The sequence below is a fragment of the Herpailurus yagouaroundi genome, unplaced genomic scaffold, assembly GCF_014898765.1.
Source record: "Herpailurus yagouaroundi ecotype Mexico unplaced genomic scaffold, PumYag 190, whole genome shotgun sequence".
Classification (NCBI taxonomy): domain Eukaryota; kingdom Metazoa; phylum Chordata; class Mammalia; order Carnivora; family Felidae; genus Herpailurus; species Herpailurus yagouaroundi.
In genome coordinates this window covers 24,590,727-24,614,391 of record NW_024412421.1, presented here as the reverse complement: position 1 = coordinate 24,614,391, position 23,665 = coordinate 24,590,727, and the positions used below count along the sequence as shown (strand labels likewise).

Below are 23,665 nucleotides of genomic sequence, written 5' to 3'. Positions count from 1 at the left end.
CAGTTATTTTTAAAAGAGAATATGTAGCAAATAAGGAAAAGCAATACTGCTCCGATTCCAGAGCTACCCATATCAGAATCGCTGGAGGACCCAGGAGAGAAACCCTGCCTTTAGCTGTGACAGATCACATGAATGCCACACACCGTCCATCAGCCACACTAGTTTGGGCTCAGCAACTCCCCTCTCATGTTTTATTTTCCACTCCTGGGTGAGTTAGGATCAATACACTTTTTTTTTTTTTTGCGTTGCAAATTTAAAAAGTCCACCAGGCTTATTTGCTGTTCTCCCTTCCCTGGAAGTAGGGCTGCATCATAATAACCCACCGCCGCCCCCCAACATGCTTGTGTTTCGGTTAAGATTTTGTGCTTGGTTCAGATGATATTTGGAGATGGAATGGTGTTTGCTGGCCACCTGCTGCCGTGAGGTCTCTGGGGGGTGAGGACAGCCTCATAGTAGGCATACAATGACTTTTAAATCAATGATTTGCTGGACCTGGAATCCAGGAGTGTCCATACAAAGGGTGAAAACCACCACTGGCTGGGGGAAAAAGGTGTGTTTTGTTTGGCTCTTATGCTGTTTTATTTATTTAAATTATCGACCGTAGCAGTTGCTGTTGGCACACACTGTTTAGATCTCCTTCACCAGGATGACGCACCCCTCACTGGCTGCTGTGGGTGTTGGTTGCATCTTTCTCCAGCTGGCTCCTTGTCAGTTGCCTCCTCTGCCCTGAGCTCCCCAGGAGGTGGTGCCCTCCCTCCCATAGTGTGTGAACAGCAAGCCAGGATGGCTAGATGAGGGTGAGGACTCTGAGTGGGACAAACTCTCAGGCAATTAATACTCTAGAGCCCTCCATGGGCTCAGACAGATCTCCTCATTTCCCCCCTTGCTCTATCTCATTTTTCTTACTCTCTTACAGTTTCCCCCCCACAGAGAACTCCATCAATAAATCACCTGCCCAAGAATCACCATCTCAGGCTCTGTTTCTAGGGAGACCACTGCAGCATTCTATGATTCCAAAGACAAGAAAGCCAAATCTTGCTTCAAGGGACTCAGAGGCCAGTGGATCAGAGTCAGAGACAAATGCTCCAACAGCAAGACTTGCAGAGTGCACAATGGTTCGGTTCAAGGCCAAGGGGTCAGATGGCCTGGGTTTGAACTCTGGCTTCCCCATTCACACACTATGTGACCTGGGTATTGTGTTAGTGATAGAGCCCTCCTCATCTGATTGAGGCTTAATACATGGAACAGACCCAGCAGGGAGCCTAGGTCATGGTAAATGTCCAGCGCAGGTGAGCTGCTCTTGTGCTGGGGCTGGTGGCAAACACTTTACTTGTTGGACTTCAGATGAATTCCCTCCCTGCTTCCCTCACTCCCTTCCTCTTACTCCACTCCTCAGAAACCTGCTCCAGATTAGATCAGCCCCTGTTTTCTATTTCTAAATGGAGCAGATTATAATCACTGCTTTACCTCGACTTAAAAGTAGGCAAGCCCCTTTGGGCACAAAGTCCCAGGCACCTTTCCTTATCTATTGCCTGGCTGTGTGGTCTTACACTTGCTGAACCTCCCACACTGGGAAGCAAATGACAGATGGGGGCTGGCTCAGTGCATTCCCTGCCAGATCGTTCCAGTTCTGCCACAGGAGAAAGGGAAACAAACCGCAGACACATACCCATTATGAAAGACAGCTTGGCTTAGCCCTTTGATTGTATTATGTCCCAGAAGGATTCGAACCTGTCACCTGTGGTAAGGGAAAAGTTGGTGGAACATAACTGAGAAGCTGAAACTCAAGTTGCTCAGAACTCAGGGGGTGAAATCATATTTTTATCAAAAGAATTTGCAATTGGAGCTTCTAGAATAGTGGTTCCCCTGCAGCTGTCCATTGGAATCACCTATGGAACTCTAAGAACTGATGCCTGAGCCCCAACTGCAGAGATTCTGATTTACTTGGAATCAAGATATTTAAAAGCTTCCAACATGATTCTAATGTGCTTTCAAGGCTGAGAACCACTGATTAAAAAGGTGGTGGCAAGAAGGTAGGGAAAGTAGTGGTAAAACAAGAGCCCTGCTACGGTCCAAATGTTTGTGTCCCTTCAGATTTCATATGTTGGGATCCTAACCCATGAGGTGATGGTATTAGGAGGAGGGACCTTTGAGAGGTGATCAGGTCATGAGGGCTGAGCCCCCATGACTGGGATTAGTGACCTTCTAAAGGACAGCCCAGACAACTAGCTGGGTCTTTCCACCTGTGAGCACACGGCAAAACACACCATCTGTGAAACACGAAGCAGTTCTCACCAGACACCAAGTCTGTCTGTGCCATCATCTGGACTTCTCAGCCTCCGGAAGTGTGAGAGATGGATGTGTGCTGCTTGTACGCCGGCCAATCTCTGCTATTTTGTTATAGCAGTCCAAACAGACTAAAACATGTCCTAATTAAGTAACTGCAGCCAACACTACTCAGCACTTCCTCTCTACCAGGTACCATATTAAACACTTAATAAGGACTGCCTAGCTAAATGTTCACAGCAGCTTAATGAAGCAGGTGTTGTGATGGTCCTCAGTCTTCAGGTGACAAAACTGAAGCTCAGAAAGCAAGTAAGTGGCTGAGATCAGTTAGCCTGGATCCAGAGCTAACACTATCTTAACAGCTTTGCTGGACACTCTACCTCATCAGTAGGGGCTTCTCCTTGGTTACTTCTGCCGTGCTGTGCCCATGGCAGTGACTTGCAGGCTTTTTCATTTTAAAAGTAACTGGAACCCACAACATACAATAAAGAACATACAATGTATTGTCTAGAACCTTCCTTTGGACGATGTAATCAAGGTAAGGAGACGCAAGACACAGTTGACCTTGCCTTGAAGTGACTTCCCACAAAGAGTTTTGCTGCAAGGTGCGTAGTGGAGGAAATGTGTCCAGAATCTCCTTGAAGCTCTTTTCTGTGAGAAATGGCCACTTCCATAAAAGCTCCAGAAGGTGTCCCCACTGCTACATACTCTTCGAAAGGCTGAACAGGTAGATAGGCTGTGAAATCTCCCTTATAATCAATCAGTTTCAAAGTCCTTTAGAAATACTTTCAAAACAGGATGGTTTTTTCAAGTTAATTTCTTTTAATGTCTGGTCTTCAGTAGCTGTAGCTAGCTTTGGGGGATTTTAATTAATATGAAAACGCAGATAAATCAAATAGACTCTTTTTAAGAATCAGATCACTAAATGAACCAAGCAGACATAACCCTAACTCAGGTTAGGTTCAAATATGCACTGATGCTTTCCACTGATTTCTTTAGAAGCCAGCTTAGCTCACACTGAATATCAACGTGGCTGATGCCCTCCACTGGTATTGGAGGCACTGGGAAGATGCCTTAAAAAGAATGAATCTATAATAAGGTAGCCAGAGTTCTTCTGTAACAACATAAAAGCAGGATGAAAAGTTTCATAACACTCAAAATTGAAATGAAAAAACAGCTCAGTTCATTTCTCTATGGGATAACAGACACGGTATCTCATGAAACTGTACTGATCCATTGCAAACAGAAGGAGACAATATGATCCTTAATGGTGATCACCTTTAAATTAAATATGAAAAGAGCAAAAGGCCCACCCTCTTCGAAGGTCTCCTTCGAAGGCTTGGCCTTGATCTCTTGCAAGTCCACTACAAAAGCAGGAACTTGTTTCTGGAAGTCTAGACTTGAGAGACGGCCATAGTCCTCCCATCATTCCCAGAAGTGAATCTGACCCCCTGGTCAGGTAAATTAGCTGGCCCATCATAGCAGGAGAGAAGATTCTAGATGGATGGGCTGTGGAAAGCCTGATGAGGGAGGCCCCGGAGGCTTCTAGAGGCATCAGCACGGAGTATAAGCAGGTCAGCTAGAGGCCGACCTCACAGTGTTCTCTTTCACAAAGGGCTTCAAATTTACTAACAATGTGGTATTCATAATGGATGTGATGCGACATGCATTTTATTATTATAAAATTTGGAAATTTGGCCACAGACATGTACAAAGAAAAGCCACAAGGAGAAGACAGTCATCTCCAAGCCAAGAAGAAGACCTAGAACAGATTCTTCCCTCATACTCCATAGAAGGAACTAACCCTTTCAACCCTTTGATCTCAGGATTCTAGCTTCCAGAACTTAAAAAAACAATTTCTGTTGTTTAAGCCTCCCAGTCTGAGGTAAAGTAGCAAACTAGTACATTATAGGAAACTAACATGAACATTCAATGTTCCTTGGAACTTTACCTGTAGGAATTTCTGTTAGCTCATTCATACCTCGAAATTAAAAAAAATATATATATACAGGCATTTTAGCTCATCCTATTCCTGGAAGTGGAACTGTTTCCCTGCCATTAAAAAACAAATTCCCTTTTCTTGGTTTAGGTGGCCACTTTCTTCTTTCTCAGCCTTCCTTGCTGAGTCCTCTAATTTTGCCTACTCTTCAAAGTCCCCTTCTTGGTCCTCCTAGAATCAAAGAATGCTGACATGAGAAAGCACATTATCCTGATATCCCCAGCACCTCATCTGCAAAGTGAAAAGAGTAGACTGAGGAAGACAAAACCGCATATCCACCAAACTTCTTACATGTTGTCATTGGACCAAGAAGAACTCAGATTTCCATCTTCCTGTTTACCATCCCCTAGTCCTGCCAGAAGTTCTTAAATGAACAGAGGCGGCTAAGGGCCAGCCGTAATGCATTGTAAGGAGCTAAGTTTCTATGACAGAGATTCACAAATCTGTTACTTTAAAAAAAATCCATCCCTCAGGTCCTGTTTACTGGAAACTATTTCTGTTGTTGACTTGGTGTCACGCAGCACCTGCTACTCACCAGGTTGTGCTGAAGGAGCCCAATTAATTTTCTACATTGATTCTTGCTTTATGGCCAGGGAGGGAGGGCGGGAAGGCAAATATTCACGGAGCTTTATTGTAATCTTGTCTGGACCCAGACCCTCTTTCTCCTTCTACCAGCAAATCTGGACTGTTTCTCTTCTCACCCACCAGCACTATCACTTATCTAGTTCCTTGAACTGAAAATTCAGGCACCGACCTTGATATACCCTTCTCTTCCCCCTCATATCCAGGCCCTCAGCAAGTCCCATTCGGTCCTCCTCTAAAATACCTCCCACCTGGCTACTGACCACAGCAGTTCTCAGGTTACCACAGTCCTTGGGACAGCACCCTTATACATTTAGCTGATTTTCTGGATCTCACTCGTCAGTTTCTCCTTTCCATTCTTTCTCCAGAAGCAAACCCAACGGCTACTCCAACTTGACTGCTGTCAAGCTCTGTTGTTACTTCTTGCTCGGGCCAACCTGATTCTTAAAGGCCAAAATGGTATCCTTCAAACAGTTAAAAAGTCTAAGGAAAAGGTTTTAAAGTGAGGTTCTGCAATGATTCTCTGGTTGCGAACTGTGAAGTACGAGAAGGAAGAACCAGCTGAGTTTGGAGCCCTCGCTTCTGAAGCACCGGGAGGTGGCTCGGTCCCACAAGATGCCTCTCCACTTCTCAGCACATGTGTTTTCCCACATATGTCTCTTCGGAGTCTTGGATGGTGAGTGGGGATGAGAGCATGCAAGAATGAATTGGACAAATACTAAACCACGACCACGACCACCTGCCATCACCAGTGGTTTATCAATTTGTAGGGACAGGGAAGGGTCTCATTTATGTCCGCAGAACCCACAGTACCTAGCACAATGTTTGGATGGAGTATTCACAAAAGGCTCATTTAAATGAAAGATGGATATACAGTAATAAAATATAGAGAAAAGTACGCTTTCATATGTCAGCAGAAGGTAGTGGTTAAGGCAGGGGCTTTGCCGTCAGCACACACGTGGCAGGTTGGATCCGTTGCGTGGGCTCAGTTTCAAGGGGAGATGTTAATACTTAACAGGATTGTTGTAGGACATGAGCTAAGAGACATAATGGGGTTAGAATTGTGCCTGGCACATGATAAGCACACAATTATGGTTATTTTTATGGTCAAAATTACAGAATCTTTCTCTCATGCTCCTAATATTATCTCTTTATTGGAGATATGGCCTTACGCCATTGTCTACAGGAGGTAATTCCTATTTCAGACATATTTTGCTCTGGGAAGCTGTTGAAAGCGGTTTTTCTCATAGTAAAGATGTGGATTTGTTCACCGTATTGGTGGTCTAATCCTAACGTTTCAAAGATGCGGACATTATATTTCATGTGAAAAATCAATGCTGCAGAATGAGAAAATGTGAAGGTGCCCATGAAGCTGGTGCCTTGTGCTCCATGGTGACAGGGTGGCGGTGCTGGGAATGGGTGCAAAGGTCTCATCATGAGTTGTTTTCCAATGTCTGAGGGTCCTATCAGCTTATCATGTCCCTGGGGCACTGGTAAGGTCCCTCAAACAGCTTTCCAAGCAGCTGGTGCCTATTTCATAATTAGATGCTCATGTCTTTGGCTTGGGATTTGTAATAGAAACACACTGTTCTTACCATTGTGCTGGGCATCTTTGCTCTGTGCTACCGGGGATCCAGGCTCCCTTTCTCTGCTCAGGTGCCTTACATTTCCCTCTGGCAATTAGTCTATCTCTAACTTTCAGCCTAGTCCAGGGGCAGCACTGGGTTCCCCAGGCCTTAGTGGAGGGACGGACACGAGAACCAACCAGAGCCAGTGAGCTGTGGCCAAACATTTGCCAGGGCTTATTCAGAGAAAAGCCTCTACCTTTTTCCTCCGGACTTGAACCTGGCATATGAAAGCTGGAGCTGCTGGAGCTTCTAAGTCATCTTGCAACAGTGTGTGCAGAACCTGCCTGAGAATGGAGCCGACACAGCAGAGGACAGAGTGAAGAGACAGTAGGGGAGGTACGAGGCACAGCTGACACTGCCTGACCTTGGGTCGAGCTGTGCCTGAAACCCACACCTAGACACTTTCTGTTACATGAGCCAGTGCGTTCTATTTTTTTATATGTTAGTTTGAGTCATGTTTGCTATAAACTAGAACCAAAACCTCCTTATGGTATTATAAAGTCATCAGTATTGAAAATCCATTTTACCTTTTAAAAAAGCCAATCTGGCCTGGCAGAGAGTGAAGAGAGCATGAGAACTTGGTTGACTGATGGGCATCCTCCACATGTCCCTGTTTGAAGCCCCACAGCCTGGGAACGTTTCCTTATACAGCAAAAGGGACTTTGCAGATGTGAGTAAGTTAAGGTCTTGCGATGGGGGAGATGCATCTGGGTGAGACCCATGATATGATCACAAGTGTCCTTACAAGAAGGCGGCAGAGAGTGATACTACTGCAGAGAATGGAGAGGGGGATGTGGCCATCTCAGTGGAGAGAGAGGTGGGAGGACACTATGCTGTGGGCTTTGAGGAAGGAGGAAGGGGCCAGGAGCCAAGGCATGCCAGGAATGCAGCTCCAGAAGCTGAGAAAGGCAAGAATGGGGACTTTCCTATATTTTCCCTAGAGCCTCTGGAGGGAGTAGAGGGAGCGTGTAGCCCTGTCCACACTTGACTTAGGCCCAGTGAAATGGATTCAGACTCTGGACCTCCAGAACTGGAAGAGAATAAATTCTCGTTGTCTTAAGCCACCCAGTTTATGGTGATTTGTCACGTAACAAGAAACCTAATATGGGGGAGGGGAATGGCCCTCATTCCCACTGGATTCATTCTTTGGGTTGTGAAATCGTCATTTTAGCTCAGACACACACAGGAGAGAGTTAAGGAAGACAGGGACCTGGAGGGGCTTAGAGCCTGACTCGCCATTGTGCCCAAGGCCATTTGTGCCCACTGCTTCTGTTCCCACTCTGGGACTTGTTCTCTGTCACCAGAGTTGTGTTTCCTCTAGTGCCAGGGTTCCATGCTTGCTTGGTTTTCTCTCTTATCCAAACTCCTTTGGGAGGTGCAAAAAGAAAAAAATGTGTGAGTGCAGGAACTTAAAGCCTCCTGAGGCCTGCGGGGCCAGTGGGGAACAGAGAGGGAGATTTACAGAAGGGACCAATGCTTAGGCCAGCGAGAGGCACCTGCCACCCTCAGACTTCAGGCTTCAGACCAATTTCGGGAGAAAATGTCTCAGAGCCACCTCTGGGATGCTTCTTCTCCGACATGGCCTGGTATTAACATTTAATTAATGAACATTAACATTAGGCTTCTCAGTTTCCTCCATAAAGGAATGTCTGTAAGAGCCTGTCATTCGCTGAGCATGTATTACATGACAGGGACCATACTGAGAGCTCTACAGGTAGGCGAGTCCAAGGTCACATGGGGCAGGCAGCTGAGCGGGAGGCTGCCTCAGAGTCCTCTTGGCCAGGCTGCCAGGCTCTTGGCCAGCACACTGAGCCACTTGGGACAGCTGGATGCAAGAATACCCAGGGCCTGCCTCCATGCAATCAATAAAGCCGGTTTCCTTTCTAAAGAAAACTGAAGAAACTGGCTGTAGGGAGGAGGGGCGGGGAGGACAAGGAGTTGTGCCGAGCCATCCAGCTTCAGCCTTGGTGGATGCAGCCTGGCGTAGGAAAGGATTTTCTACCTCTTGTCAGAAAGCACCTTCACCTGGTGTCTGAGGGACCAATAGCGCCAAGACTTTAGCATCCCAGGGAGTGTTTCACTTAGCAGCACTTGGTATGAGGGAATGCAAGAGACAAAGGAACCCTCTGAAAACCCAAAAACAGTCACTAGTTTCATATTTTCCTTTTTATCTCAGAGACATGCACTTTATAGACACATCTCATTTAGTCCTCATGACAGCTCTTTTAGGTGTCCATGTTACCTGCATTTATTCATAAACCAGAGCACAGGATCCTGTGGCCAGGAGGACAGAGCCCGGATTCTAACCAGCCATGTTCAACACCACAGCCCAGGACCTCAACTACCACTAACATATCATGTCTTAGAAAAAAAAAAGTTCCAATGAGCCTGGTGGCTCAGTCGGTTGAGCGTCTGACTTAGGCTTAGGTCATGATCTCGCGGTTGGTGAGCTCGAGCCCTGCATGGGGCTTGGGTCAGCAAGAGCCCGCTTCAGATCCCTCTCTCTCTGCCCCTTCCCACCCCTCTCAAAAATAAACATCTAAAAAAAGTTCCATTTTTGAGGCAAAAGAAATTAAAGAATGATGAAGAAACAAATGGAAGCATCCAGAAATGAGGCTTCCCCTACCTTCCCTTCAGTCCTTCCACCCTTGTCTTGCAATCACAATGTTGGACAACTGACGCTCATCACAGAAAAATCAATGTGAGATCAACACGTGCTCCTTTGTTGCAGGGCTGGGCTCCCTTAGGCCCCTGTATTCAATTTATCTATAATAAGATTTGGAAACAAAAAGGCAAAGCTGTCCTTGGAGACCACTTGGCCACGTGCTGTAAGTCCCAGCATCGCCTCAGCTTTGCAGCCCTGAGCCTGGGCAGAGATACCGGCTGGGCTAGTATCCACCAGGCTCACCCTCTGGCCTCTTAGAGGGTAAGGGCCGCTTCAGGTGCGGGCTGCCCTGTGTGCCCCTTTCACACAGATGTCATGAAGCATCACATTCTCGACCAGCTGAGCAGTCATGTCGAAGAGACAGACCCAAGAAAGGGCACATTCCGGTAGTGCTGGTGGCTTCCTCATGTCATGTGTACAGCCTAGACTGTCATCTACCAAAGTCAGTCTCGAACCCAGTCACGCATCTGAACTCCCATGGATGAGCTGGCTTCTGAGACAATGACTGGCTTTCCTCTTAGGGAGTGCTTTTTTTTTTTAGCATACTTGTCCATTTTACTTCTTTCTTTGTTCTTATATGTGACACAAGGGCCAACTTGGAAAAAAAATAAGCTCAAACACGAGAGATGCTTTAGATGGCCCAGTCAGAATTGCCTGCAAAGTCACGCGCACACACACATGTGTGTATACACGTGTGTGCTCACATGGCTGTTGTGTGTGTTGTGACAGGCAGGGATATTGAAAGTGTCTGGGTGTCCTCACATGCTGCCCTAATAGAAGAAAAATAAAAGCCTCTTTTATCCTTTGTTTCTTTTACTAATGGTAAGGCTTAGGAGAATTCTAATTGGAAAAGAAAGGTTAGTGTTGGTATATCTGATAAAAGTGACCTTTAGCCACTGAATGTCTTATGTTTTCCTGAGGGTCTGCAGAGAAAGCCCATCTGAAGGGCAAGTGGAGTGTTTTTTGGTTTTTTTTTTTTTTTTTTGCTATCCAAGGTGACATTTATACCTTGAACCTTTTCATTTGACAGGTGCCAAGAAGCTGACAGAAAAGAATCTTTAATCAGTTATGAAATGATTCTCCCTCACCACAAATACCCAGCAGGGAGCAGTTACAAATTAGAAAACATCCTTTGAGGACCTACTCTGTGCTGCCTGCTCTGTGCTATGGGCTCTGGGATCCAGAGGTAACAGGACAGATGTGCTCCCTGGCCTCAAGGGTTTAAGAGCCAGCTAGGAAATTGGACACTGAGCCATAATGACAAGTGTGATGTGTCACGAAGGAGATGGGCTACCAGGGCCTATGCCAGGGGAGGTCATGTAGGCAAGGGTCTCAAGAGGGCTTCCCAGGGAAGAACCTGGAGCTGAGACTTGACAAGGGAGCAGGGGCAGGTGAAGTGAGGCGTGGAAGGAGCTTCCAGCAGAGACTGTGTGCTCAGATAGGAATGGGCCTGGACAGGAAAGGGGCCAGTGTGGTGAGGGCAGAGTGAAGTGAGAAGAAACTGGGGAGGAACACAGGGAAAGCCCATGCTGAGCCTTGCTGAACACAGTAAGTATTCCGTACTTCATCCTAAGAAGCATGGGTGCTGTTGAAGGCTGAAAACCAGAGCAGTGACATGTTCATCACTTGGCTACTGGCTGGATGATAGAGTCCAGTTAGGGACATCAAAATGGTCCAGGCAAGAGAGGATGGTGACCTGAACTAGGATAATCATCATGGAATGGGAATGAGGGGGTTATAGAAGGCAGAATAGGTAGAACTTGGTGATGGCTTTGATGGGTGAGGTCAGGGAGAGGAAGGAATCTGGATTCCTCTCAGGACAGTGATGTCATTCACAGGGGTGGGGGGCCCTGGAGGAAAGGCAGGGAAGGGGCAGGTGGAGAGCCTGAGTTTGGCATGGGACACGTTGGACACAAGTCACATGGGAAACATCCAAGAGATGAAGAATGAGACGCCCTCGGGACTCAGCAGAGGGTCTAGGCGGAGACGGTTGGAAGCCTCAGGTGCCGGCACTAACCGCCACTGCACGGAGAGCAGGGGCCCAGGATGGAACCCTGCAACCTACACACACTCAGTGCACCTGCTGCTGTCCCAGGGCTGAGAAGGAGGGAAAGGTCGAGGGGATAAGCAGGAAAGCAGGAGAATACAGTGGTATTCAAAGGAAGAAAGGCAAGGGTTTCGGAAGGAGGGATTGGGTAGCCATGTTGAATGAGGCTAAGAGTTATCTTCCTGGAAAAAAAAAAAGGCAGACTTTTTTGCCTCTTGATTACAAATCTTCCTGCTGTTTCCAAGAGTCTAAACTCCTTATCCCAGCACCAGGCCTCTCACACATGACTGCCAACCTGCATCCAAGAATTCTCCCTGGCTTCTCCCTCACCAGTGAAGCCTGTGCTGTGGCCATGCTGATAGGGCCTCTGTGGACACTGGTAGATGCGTGTCATTTGCCTCTCCAGCATTCATTCTCTCATATGTCAGTTTTTGTTTGGAGATCTGCCCCCTCCCACCCCATTCAGTCCATGGGGCGCTGAGGTCACCACGGCAGCCCTTGGTGTGGGGCATGTGGCCAGGCTAATGCTGATCAGTGCTTCACCCTCCATTGAGTGACTGACTTGGGGAGGGGACAGGAAATGTGACTGAGCTGGTCCGATCACAGTGAATCTCAAGACAGTTCATGTACAAAGGCTAATGTTCCTTTCCCGGAGCTCAGATCTGCGAGGATGTGGCCCCAGGAGAGCTGGCAGCCATGTGGGACCCATGGGAGAAAAGCTGACCCAAAAACTTGGCTTTAACACATGAAAGCAAAGCTAAGAGATGGAGCTTTAAGCTGGGCCAGAAGCCAGAGTGAGTCTGGACTTTTGAGTTGTAGGACCCAGTGAATGTCTTTTCCTTTTCATTTTTGTTGCGGGTCATGTTTCCTGTCACTTGCAATGGAATAGAATCCACGAATCCTAACTGATATAAATATGCTGTTCCTGTTACTTAGAATGTTTCCCTGTTGCCCCATCTGAGACATTTAACTGTGCTTCTCAGCGCAGCCTTCTTGGATTCTTCTGAGCTCTCATCCCTACCTCTGTCCTTCCTCAGAGCCTGGCATTAACACATGTTCCCTGTGATTCCCCAATAGCCTCAGGCCAGGGACAACGTCTCATTCACTGTTATATCCCCGATGCCTCGTACGTCGTCTGGGGCATAAGAGTCACTTACTGGATGCTTTCTGAATGACTCTTGGAATGAATGAATGAGTGAACAAATGAATTATAAGCAAAAGTTCAATATCAAGATACAGGAAGATACTGAAGAAAGGGGGAAAAATGGTTAAATAAATGCTTAACACAATGAAAAATTAAGTGCATCCTCTCCAGTCCTGGCTAAGTCCATTTTCAAAATGCCATTATTTTAATTATGGAAATGGCCTCTCAAAAATGAAAACATGTCCCTTGTGCCTCGGTAGAATAAACCCATGTAGCTATGTTACATAAGAATAACTTCAGAGAATCTGGTATTCGAAGCTCATTAGGTCAGGTTGGCTGATTTTACCCCAAACCTAAACAGTACTCGGCACCTAACGAGCAGGCTCTGTCATTCAGGCCCAGGCCCGCCTCCAGTGCCATGCTGGGTCATCATTAGATGTCTATGGAAGACATCTAGAGCAAGCCGCCGTTACTGTGGAAACAAGCCAGGGAAGGGAAAAGCTGGCTGTCATATACAAGATGAAGGTTGCATATGGGAGGCACCAACAACCCAATGAAACAACATGAGGCTTCCCTATGCAGAGTGGCAGCTCGGCATTCAGGTACTGAACCCAGAGCTGTCCAAACATCCAGTAAGGAGACACAGAGGACCCTGAATGTCCTGCTTGTGAACAAGACTTCAGACTCAGATGAAAATGTTACTAAGGCTTGACTAAAACAGCCTGTTTATATGTTTTTTAAGGAGTGTTCTCCAAATTAAGTTTGGATTTAGCTTCTAAATGAACAGAGACACTTCTAAATCCAAATATTGTGAACACAGCTTTCCTCTTTCTGCATTCACCACCTCCCACTATTTTGTACATATGTATACATCTGTATATATATGTATCGTTTAGAATGAAACCCACCAAGGGGCACCTGGGTGGCTCAGTCGGTTAAGTGCCCAACTTCAGGTCATGATCTCATGGTTCATGAGTTCGAGCCCCGCGTCAGGCTCTGTGCTAACAGCTTGGAGCCTGGACCCTGCTTTGGATTCTGTCTCTCCCTCTCTCTCTGCCCCTCCACCACTCACACTCTTTCTCTGTCTCTGAAAAATGAATAAATGTTAAAAAAAAAAGTTAAAAAAAAAAAAGAATGAAACCCACCAAGATAGGCAGAATGTGGAGCTCCGTGCAGCATTTACTCAATGTATCATCATATTCAATCCATGCTTTGGGTTTGAAATGCTTAAGACTTCATTTTTTTAGTGACACATTTCTAATGATCCAACCACTAGATTCAAAATTAAAGCAGGCTTACGAATACTGCTTTGCTAATCTGGTGGTAATTGGGGCTTTCAAAGATGTTTTAGCTGCTCTTCCTGTTTGAAAATCTAGGATGAACCACGATTTGAGACCCTTTGTTCTTTCTGCCAATAATTAGTTGCCAGAACTGAACACCATGAAAGACCAGTACACAGAATCTGGGAAACCCAGTACAAAGCCCAAAGGAGAGAAATGGGAACTGCAGAAAAGAGCTATGAGGGGCAGACAGGCTGGGGTACCTTATCTGATTTTCCTCGTTGTCTACCAGGAAGAACCAGCGGAACTTCACAACCAAGGAGCTGCAATTGGTGATAGTTATATATCGGATCACCTCTGTATCATTCAGGATGCAGCCAAAATCCAGCTCCATGGTCTCAAAGCTGAGGTTGGGGTAGTTCACTTCTCCACGCAGTCTCAGGCTGTCTACTTGAGGGTGCTCTACATACTTGATTGCTAGAATTTCTTCTGCTACCCAATTGTTCAAGTCATTTCTATAGGAAGGGTCAAATTTGACCAGCAAGTTTTTTTCTCCATCAATCTCCAGTTTGATAGGCTACAAATAAGACAATTGGCAATTACCAACCTATACGATGCATTTTCAACCTGCTCCGTGGAACAGGAAAACCAAAGTTATTTATACGTATTTATGGAAATACACACATACAGATGCACGTATCAGTACAAATAGATTAGTATGAAATACATACACAGCCACATTTCTTTTGTCCATAATTATGTATTCACACTTAAACATAATTAAATAGCTGGTATATCTAAATCCATATGGATATCTACACTATATCGATAACTATGGATATTTTGTATACATATATGCACACACATCTTTTATTGGTTGAACATGAAAGCAAGGAAAATCTGGATGGGAATCATTTGAAGGAAGAGATTTTATTTTATTTTATTATTATTTTTTTCATTTGTTGAGGAATCAAGATACCATTGCATGATTAGATTTAAATTTAATCTTAAAAATTAACCTGAAAATTTCTTTCTTTGATTAGACACATATCTAAATTATAACCAGGAAATGCAAATAATATTTCCATATATTTACTGATAGACTAGAATTCTAAATTATTACAACATTGAAACAGGTTTCTTTAGACTATATGTTTTCACTTACTTTTTTTTTAAATATAATTTATTGTCAAATTGGCTTTCATACAGCACCCAGTGCTCATCCCAACAAGTGCCCTCCTCAATGCCCATCACCCACTTTCCCCTCTCCCCAACCCCCATCAACCCTCAGTTTGTTCTGAAGGAAGAGATTTTAATAATAGTTGTGAGGTTATAAGGATTGCGAGTTGCAAAAGCGAAAGTCTGCAATGAATAACTTATAAAATATTCTTAACTGAATATAAATTAGATTGTAAAATGCTCTTCCTAAACAAGTGGGAAACATTCGTGGCTTAAAAAACTTTCAAAAGGCTTTCTAAAGCCCTAGGGGAGGGGCTCTGTAGAGGGTGACCCAGAAAAGGATGGATTAGGCAATTTAATTTCTTTTCTAATGCCTGCAATTCTAACTCTTAAGCACAGTGTTATTTACTTTCTGCTGTCTTCTATTCAACTTAAAATGACACTCCTGGAAGCTTGACAGAGTTTATTCAGTAGATTATGTTTATTCTTTTCTCTCTTTGATTCAAATCCCCGTGTGTTTCTGGATGTCAAGGCCACTGGAATACCTTACCATAGAAAGCCTGGCTATGAGTTAGCTTTTTTAGGAATTGCTCAATTCCCACAGTTAATCCACAGGAAAGCCACCTCCTGGTTTTGCAGAAAGTGCCCCGAGGCAGTTGGGAGGCATGCACACAGGGATGAGTCTTTCAGAGAGTACTTCCCTCTCTGCTGAGTTTTCAGGTTCAGGTATTTAACTGTGCACTTCAGTGACATGATTAGATGGTTTCTGTTGATAAAGCCAATCACCTGATTCAAGAATCAGAGAGAGGGCAATGACTCCTCAGGCAGCTAATCCCATCTGAAAGTGTGGCCTGTGCTTGTACAGGTGGCTTGGCAGAATTTAGAACCCATTCTTGCAGACGGTAACACATGGTATTGCAATGCCTGGTATTTAAATATCTTTGGGGCGCCTGGGTGGCGCAGTCGGTTAAGCGTCCGACTTCAGCCAGGTCACGATCTCGCGCTCCGTGAGTTCGAGCCCCGCGTCGGGCTCTGGGCTGATGGCTCAGAGCCTGGAGCCTGTTTCCGATTCTGTGTCTCCCTCTCTCTCTGCCCCTCCCCCGTTCATGCTCTGTCTCTCTCTGTCCCAAAAATAATAAACGTTAAAAAAAAAATTAAAAATAAATAAATAAATAAATAAATAAATAAATATCTTTGACGATTGAGTTAAACATTTCCCCCCTTTGTTGTTTTGTAGAAATGATACACATCCACAAAAATTCACATTATATATAAAAGCATGAGGAGAAGAAATTAAAAACTCATCCAAAATTTCACCATATATTATTTCTCAGAGTTAACATTTTGTAAGCAGGAGTCCAGACATAATGGATGGATAAATAACATTTTTACAAAAATGAAATTAAACTAATTTGTTTTTTAAATGTTTGATTTTTTTCTCAAAAAAAAAAACACTTGAAAAAATATTCTTACACAAGAGATAATAATCCTAAAACCATAACTCTGGAGCCAGGCTTCTTGGGTCAAAATCCAGTCTCTGTCATTTACCAGCTCTGTGAATGTCAGCAACACTGCTTAGCCTTCCTAGCCCTGGGTGACTCTCTCTCTCAAAACTCTGTAGCCATTGCTGCATTGTCATCTGGCACTAAGTGTTACGGTGGAGAAGTCGAAGTTAGTCTAAACTCTTCCCTTGATGGATCGGTCCCTTCTTTTCTGCATAGAGGCCATAGAATTTTTGGATTACCAATAAGACCAGTAATTTCACCAAGATATGACTCACTGTTGGATATTCCATAACATTTTGTCCCAAGACAAGGTATGGCGTTGCGTTTAAAAATCTAAGCCTCTTATCCAAGCCAAATAGTTCCCTGCCCCTGAGGCACCAGGGTTACAAGTGTATTGCTTATCCTTGTGGAGATAATGTATGGATAAAAAAAAAATCACATTCATATATGTATTTAAAATTTTTGTATACACATGATAGTACACTGTGCACTCTTGTTCTGCAATTTGCTTTTTTCACTGGGAGATCACTCAGTGCATGTGGAGCTGCATTTTATTCCATCATATAATTCCGCCATCATTGATTTAACCAATCTCCTACTGATGGATATTGGCTCCCAATCTTTGGCTCTTATAATCACTGTTACAATGAATACCCTTGTCTATATGTTGAATATTGTGTCTATATCTGAAGGGTAAATTTCTAGCAGAAGAATAACTCGGTCAAAGGGTATGGACATTTGAAATTTTGATAGCTGTAGCCATATTGCCTTCCAATGTATACTTCCCCAACACTGTGGGGGTGCCTATTTCTACATGCCCCTCCAACACAGAGCACTATCGAATTTTTGCTCTTTGCCAATCTGATAGGAAAATTAATTTGCATCTCTTCTAATGTGGTTAAAGTTGAACACATTTTCATATATTTAAGAGACATTTTATTTTTCTTTCTGTGAACTATATTCATTTCCTTTGCCTATTTTTCTATTGGTGTTTTCCTATTGATTTGTAAAAGCTCTTTATTTATTTTTAAATATTTATTTATTTTTGAGGACAGAGAGAGAGAGAGAGAGAGAGTGTGTGTGTGTGTGTGTGTGTGTGTGTGTGTGTGTGTGTGTGAGTGAGGGAGGGGCAGAGAGAGAGGGAGACAGAATCTGAAGTAGGCACTAGGCTCTGAGCCCAGTGCAGGACTTGAACTCACAAACTGTGAGATCATGACCTAAGCCGATGTCAGACACTCAACAGACTGAGCCACCCAGGTGCCCCAAAGCTCTTTATTTTTTAAACTGTATGTATGCTTTTTTAAAGTTACACATGCAAATAATATGAAAGGCCCAAGTGTGCTAGCAGAATTATTACAGGAAATAATAGTTCCTGACCCAACCAGGGATCCTAACAGTCCAGAGACCACTATCAATTTGTGTAGTAGGACTGGTCTACAGAACAGCTTCCTTGGGCAGAGAAGGGGCGATCAGTTGGTGGACATACCCCAGACACCAGTTATTATCCTGGAGGGCTAAAATCACAGTATAAACACTGAAGTTCCCCTGGCACTTTGATCCATTTCTCTGGGAAGAGCACTTATCTTTAGATCTGGGGATAAAAGCCAGCTGCCCATGTTTTTTGTGTGTGGGGTCAGGTGGGACAGCTGTCTAGTACACATGGAATCTCTCTATTTTCAGTGTTCTCCTCACACTTGTTGCCTCCGAGCCCATGCTACTCAGCTTGAACGACTCTCATGTCTCTGCGGTCTCACAGGAGAATTTTCTAGAATGCTGGTTTTTGTGCCCGTGCCCTTTTGGTCAACCCACTCCATCCTCATTCTGTCTTCTAGAATTTGTTTAAATCTCCCATTATCTGCTTATTACCATCTTCTTCCTTCTTTATTTTACTGTTCTGGGCTTCTTTCCTTCTGAACATTTCTACTTTTATCTTAAGATTTCAGGAGGGACAAGAGAGTGTGTCTAATCTACCACCCAGATGGAGAAAGCTGCTCATATCCGAATTTTCACTTTATCATCCATTTGTTCTCCTCTGCCCTGTGAGCTTACCCTTCATCTCCACTTTGAACACTGGAATCTCATCTTTAAGCTCTTTTTAAAGACAGGTCATACCATCTACCATTTCTCTGAGGCTGCAGAAAACTACATTCATACTTTCGGTCTCCTTCCTTGTATAGGCTCCCTAGCAGTAGGTTTTTCTTCTGCCTCTCCCTTTTATTTCTCTATTCAAAGATCTTAGCTGGTGTTTTCCCAGCTCAGGCTTGAAGGAAACCCACTAAGTAATTGGTGGGGAAGGGAGGGTGGTAGTGCAGTTTACAGCCACCAGTCAGGTATCGTCTGCAACCCTCTCACTAAGCACCTCTGTCCCCCCATCTCCCTCCAAGATCCATCTCCCTGAGCGAGGCTCACGGCAAATCTCCTTCAGTCATAGGCTCCCTCTTCTGAGATCTCAGGATTGCTGCCTGCCCTCCCTTCCTCCTTTTTACCTCTTCTTCATTAGCTGTCTCCCCAGATTGGGAGGCTGAACACAGTGGTGTATGGATCTGGTTTCTCCCTCACTCCTTCTCTACAGCTCTGCAGTGCCACTGGCCGCATGGCCCCGCCGTTCCCACCAATGTCCGCATGTTCCGCAAAGGATCGCAGGGGTGATCTTTTTTTTTTTTTTAAAGTTTATTTGTTTATTTTGAGAGAGAAAGAGAGAGTGCAACTAAGAGAGGAGCAGAGAGGGAGACAGGAAGAGGGAAAGAGAGAATCCTAAGAAAAGAGAGAATGCTAACAGCATAGGGCTCTATCCCATGAACCGTGAGATCATGACCTGAACTGAAATTAAGAGTTGGACACTCAACTGACTGAGCCACCCAGGCGCCCTGCACAAGGGTGATCTTGTAGGGATGTTTAGAGAACACTGCATCCTGCGTCAGACTGGGGAGGCTCAATAGCTCACAGCCTCCTCCCCCAGCCCAGTTCAGATTTCTTAGTATCTGGAGATGGGCTCTCTGGTTTAGGGACTGGGTTTTAGCCATTTCCTTCTTGCCTAGAGTATGGAACTTTGCTTAGAAAAGTAGAATTAATAGGTTTCTATTATCATTAGTGGGAAGTCACTGTTTTCTGAAGATTACAATGGGCAAGAATGAAGGGTTATCATAATGAGCCAAAGTTCTTACACCATTAATAACAGTTGGGTGAGGGACACCTGGGTGGATCAGTCAGTTTAGAGTCTGACTCTTGATTTCAGCTCAGGTCATGATCTCAAGGTTCATGGATTTGAGCCCCACACTGGGCTCTGCACTGACAGCAATGGAACCCGCTTGGGATTCTCTGTCTCCCTTTCTCTCAGCCTCTCCCTCTCCCCCATGATCTCTCTCCCTTTCTCTCTCTCAAAAATAAATAAATAAATAAATAAATAAATAAATAAATAAATAAACAAACAAACATTAAAAAAAATCATAGTGGAGGGGCGACTGGGTGGCTCATTCGGTTAAGCATCTGATTTCGGCTCAGGTCATGATCTCACCACTTGTGAGTTTGAGCCCCCTACTGGGCTCTGTGCTGACAGCTCAGAGCCTGGAGCCTGCTTCAGATTCTATGTCTCCTTCTCTCTCTGCCCCTTCCTCGCTCATTCCCTCTCTCTCTCTCTCACATATAAATATTTAACAAAATTAAAAAATAGTTGAGTGATATTGGAATTTATGACATATAAATATTCTTTATTCTTTCCTCTTTGTTTCTTAAATTCTTCCTACCTGTCTGGACTGAAATTAGGTAGCATGCTGACATTATTCTCTTCCTTTGTCACACACACAACTCTCCTAGGAGCTTGTTAAGACAGCACTCTGTCAACTTACCTCAGGAGTTAATGGCAGTGGAGATTTATCAGTCTCGCAGATACAGAAGGGTCTGCTTGTGGAGAGCAACACATTCACTGGCAGGGTGGAAATGTTCTTCATGACCAACGGCTGGTAATCAGGTTCCAGGACAGTGTTTGGTTTCTGCAAAAAGGGAAAAAGAAGAAACCAAGTTACGATAAACATGTAAGCCTTTAGCAACCAAAGTCTCATCATCAGTGTTAACAACAGAATTAGCATTCCCCACCCCTCCTTGCTCTCTGTCTCTCTTTCACTGTCTTCCCCCATCCTTGTACAGACTTAGATAATTCATTCGCAATTTATGGTGGACTATTGAAAAGTGGTCCTACATAAGCCAGAAAACAAAGATTAGATTTCTTACTCTCTTGTGGCCAGGTTAAGAACACCTATACGTGCCATGCCTCTGGATAGTACTATTACTATAGAAGTTTCCAGTGTCATAAAACAAAGTCTAATAATTAGTGATACCTAATGGAAGAACCCATGCATCATTATAATGAACAAAACATTATTTTCCTTATATTTTTTCTATGCTCAAAATATCCAATTTGCAAAAATATATACATTTGTAATATATTGTTATATTGACAAAATGCTCATAACTATTTCTGTAAATTTTTCCCAATAACACTGGGATCGTTGATGTAGAAACATCTTTCCACTTTCTTAGATACATCAAATTTCATTCTTCAACTGAAGAAAGCATCAGCAATCGATCTTAACCTGAAAATTTCTGGTCAGACTGAATTTTTCTCATTCTAATGTTGGGGTCCACATCATTTCTTGTGTGCTTTGGAAAGGGGGTCTTTTAATAACAGCAGGAGGCAACAGAAGCCTCAATCTGTGGCTTCCAACAATAGACTCCCTCCAATCATTCCCTGGCTCTTCCACAACTCTGGCCTGTTTTCCCCAGGCCTCATGGTTTTGATTTGCTGTTCCAATTTCAGTTAAATCATTCTGATTCTATATTTTGGTCTGACTCTGTCTCTGCTTCTTTGTTCAACACAATCTTCCTTCTCCTGTGGTTCCTGGCTCCCCTGGCTCTGAGGTGCTTAGGTAACCAGTGCCCATTGTGTCTTTGTTTGCTTGGGCTGCTATAACAAGTATCATAGACTGGGTGGCTTCAATAACAGATGTTTCAGAGTTCTGGAGGTCGGGAAGTCCAAGATCAAGGTGCCAGCAGATCCGGTGTCTGGCTTTAGATGGCTATGTCCTTGCATGGCTGAGAAGGAGATGATCTCTCTTGTCTCTATTTTTCAGGGCACTAATCCCATTCTTTAAAAAAAAATTTTTTTAATGTTTATTTATTTTTGAGAGACAGAGACAGAGCACAAGCAGGGGAGGGGCAGCGAGAGAGGGAGACACAATCCAAAGCAGTCTCCAGGCTCCGAGCTGTCAGCACCGAGCCCGATGCGGGGCTCGAACTCATGAACCATGAGATCATGACCTGAGCCGCAGTTGGACGCTTAACTGACTGAGTCACCCAGTCGCCCTAATCCCATTCTTGAGGTCTCTACTTTCATGACCTAATCATCCTCCCAAAGGCCTTACCTCCAACATCATCACACTGGGGATTAGGACTTCAACATGTGAATTTGGGGAAGACACAAACATTCAGTCCATAACAGTTAGCTCAAGCACCCTGCCTCGGCTGCACTGTTCTAGATCCCTACGCACTCCCAGAGTTCTCTGAGGGGCTCAGTCTGGCACTTACCATGAGATGCCAGGCATTGTTTCCCTCCCTCTAACATGGCAATACAGGCACTGAATTCACCTTGTATTTGCAGAAGATGATATACTACATTTTGTGAGAGGGATGAAGCAGCACTTTTGGGCCATACAAAGCTGTCCACTCAGTGACCTTCCCCCAGGCCGCTGTGTCACTGCAGAAAGCATTGAAGTGAAGAAGCCATAGTCGGTTGGTTTTGGCAAGAGGCCACTTAGAGGTTAGAGATGAGGAGGAGTCGATGCACACAGAGCCGTTCTATTTTAAAATGACCCCTTCTCTCTGGGTTGTTTGTCTCCCCAAATATCAAGAGACAGGTTTTGCTGGTGGACTTCATGAAGCAAACTGGGCTGCTACTTTCAGTTGACCTTTTCAATTCCCCAGAGATGTGATTTCATCTGTGTGCCTTAGGAATGGCATCACAGTTATAAAGTAGATCAAATCTGAGGAAATGGTTATAGAAAAATTCTTCCCATAGGTAGGGCTGGTATCATTATAGTCTAATGTACTAATTCATATATGCTGCCTTGAGCCCAAAATGAGACAGGACAGATAATCTGGTGTTATGTAATTAAATCTGAACACCAACACCAACAGGCCTCTTGTGCATACTGGTTTAATAAAGTTGCATTTCTTCATTGTCCCTGGTGTGGCTTAAATATGAGCAGGAAATAAACAATGAAAAATATACTAGTTGGACAGATTTCACAATTATAATATTTGGGGGGGGAAGGAGAGAAGGGCAAAAACAAACACGGAGTTCTGACAATTTGTTTTTTAATTCGATAAGTTGCTGCCATATATAAAATATTTGCTCTTTCATTTTAGTGATAAACTCAGAGATGTAAACAAGAATATGTTTAAAAAAAACAACCCAAGGCTTAAGGATATAAAAAAGAAGGAACACTATACACGCATTTTTATGGGTGTTTATAGGCTTAGAAAAAAAATATCTAATAAGAAACCAGGCTGCATATTTAACATACACTGTGATGTCTTGCAAAGAATAGCTATTCAATAAATACTTACTGAATTTTTTCTGAATAGCGGAATTTAGAGGAAACATGATGCCACCAAATTTGGTGCAGCTGTTGCCAATAAATATCTTTCCTGATTACTTAAAAAAGGAAGAATTTGGGGCCCCTGGGTGGCACAGTCGGTTAAGCGTCCGACTTCAGCCAGGTCACGATCTCCTGGTCCGTGAGTTCGAGCCCCGCGTCGGGCTCTGGGCTGATGGCTCAGAGCCTGGAGCCTGTTTCCGATTCTGTGTCTCCCTCTCTCTCTGCCCCTCCCCCGTTCATGCTCTGTCTCTCTCTGTCCCAAAAATAAATAAATGTTAAAAAAAAAAAATTAAAAAAAAAAAAAAAAAAAGGAAGAATTTAAAACAGTAATGAAAACTTAGTAACTCTGGCAGAAACTCCTGTAGTATCTTCTTGTTACATGTCTCATGGAGCTTGTTTCAGCTGGTTTATCATCCTGTAGCTGAAACCCTTATTCTACTTCTTCAGTGTCTGCTTTCTGCACTAGTCCATTAAGCCAGGGTTTTGCCTTGCCTTGGCGGCCTAATATAATGTAAGTGCTCAAAATTATCTGTTGGTTTGAAGTGAACTTGTACATCTCACCTCCCTTACTTGATTATAAGCTCCCATACTCATATCCTAACAGAGCACTTTATCCATGGCGGGTGCTCAATAGATATTTATTTAATATTAACAAAATATAATGAAATCCACTAACAGAATAAATGGTCTTGAACAT

The 23,665-nt window shown here is 44.1% G+C and overlaps 1 protein-coding gene across 4 annotated transcripts in view; it reads right to left on the bottom strand.

Annotated features, from left to right (window-relative positions):
• The window catches only part of LOC121009765 (hydrocephalus-inducing protein homolog), a 240,648-nt gene that overhangs the window by 140,597 nt on the left and 76,386 nt on the right, over window positions 1-23,665 (bottom strand). For all 4 annotated transcript variants that reach the window (XM_040443058.1, XM_040443059.1, XM_040443060.1 and 1 more), the window contains exons 12-13: window positions 20,161-20,304; window positions 13,895-14,208 (exon numbers count right to left, since the gene is read on the bottom strand). In XM_040443058.1, the coding sequence (XP_040298992.1) occupies window positions 13,895-14,208; window positions 20,161-20,304 (458 nt within the window). The remainder of the gene's footprint in view (window positions 1-13,894; window positions 14,209-20,160; window positions 20,305-23,665) is intronic.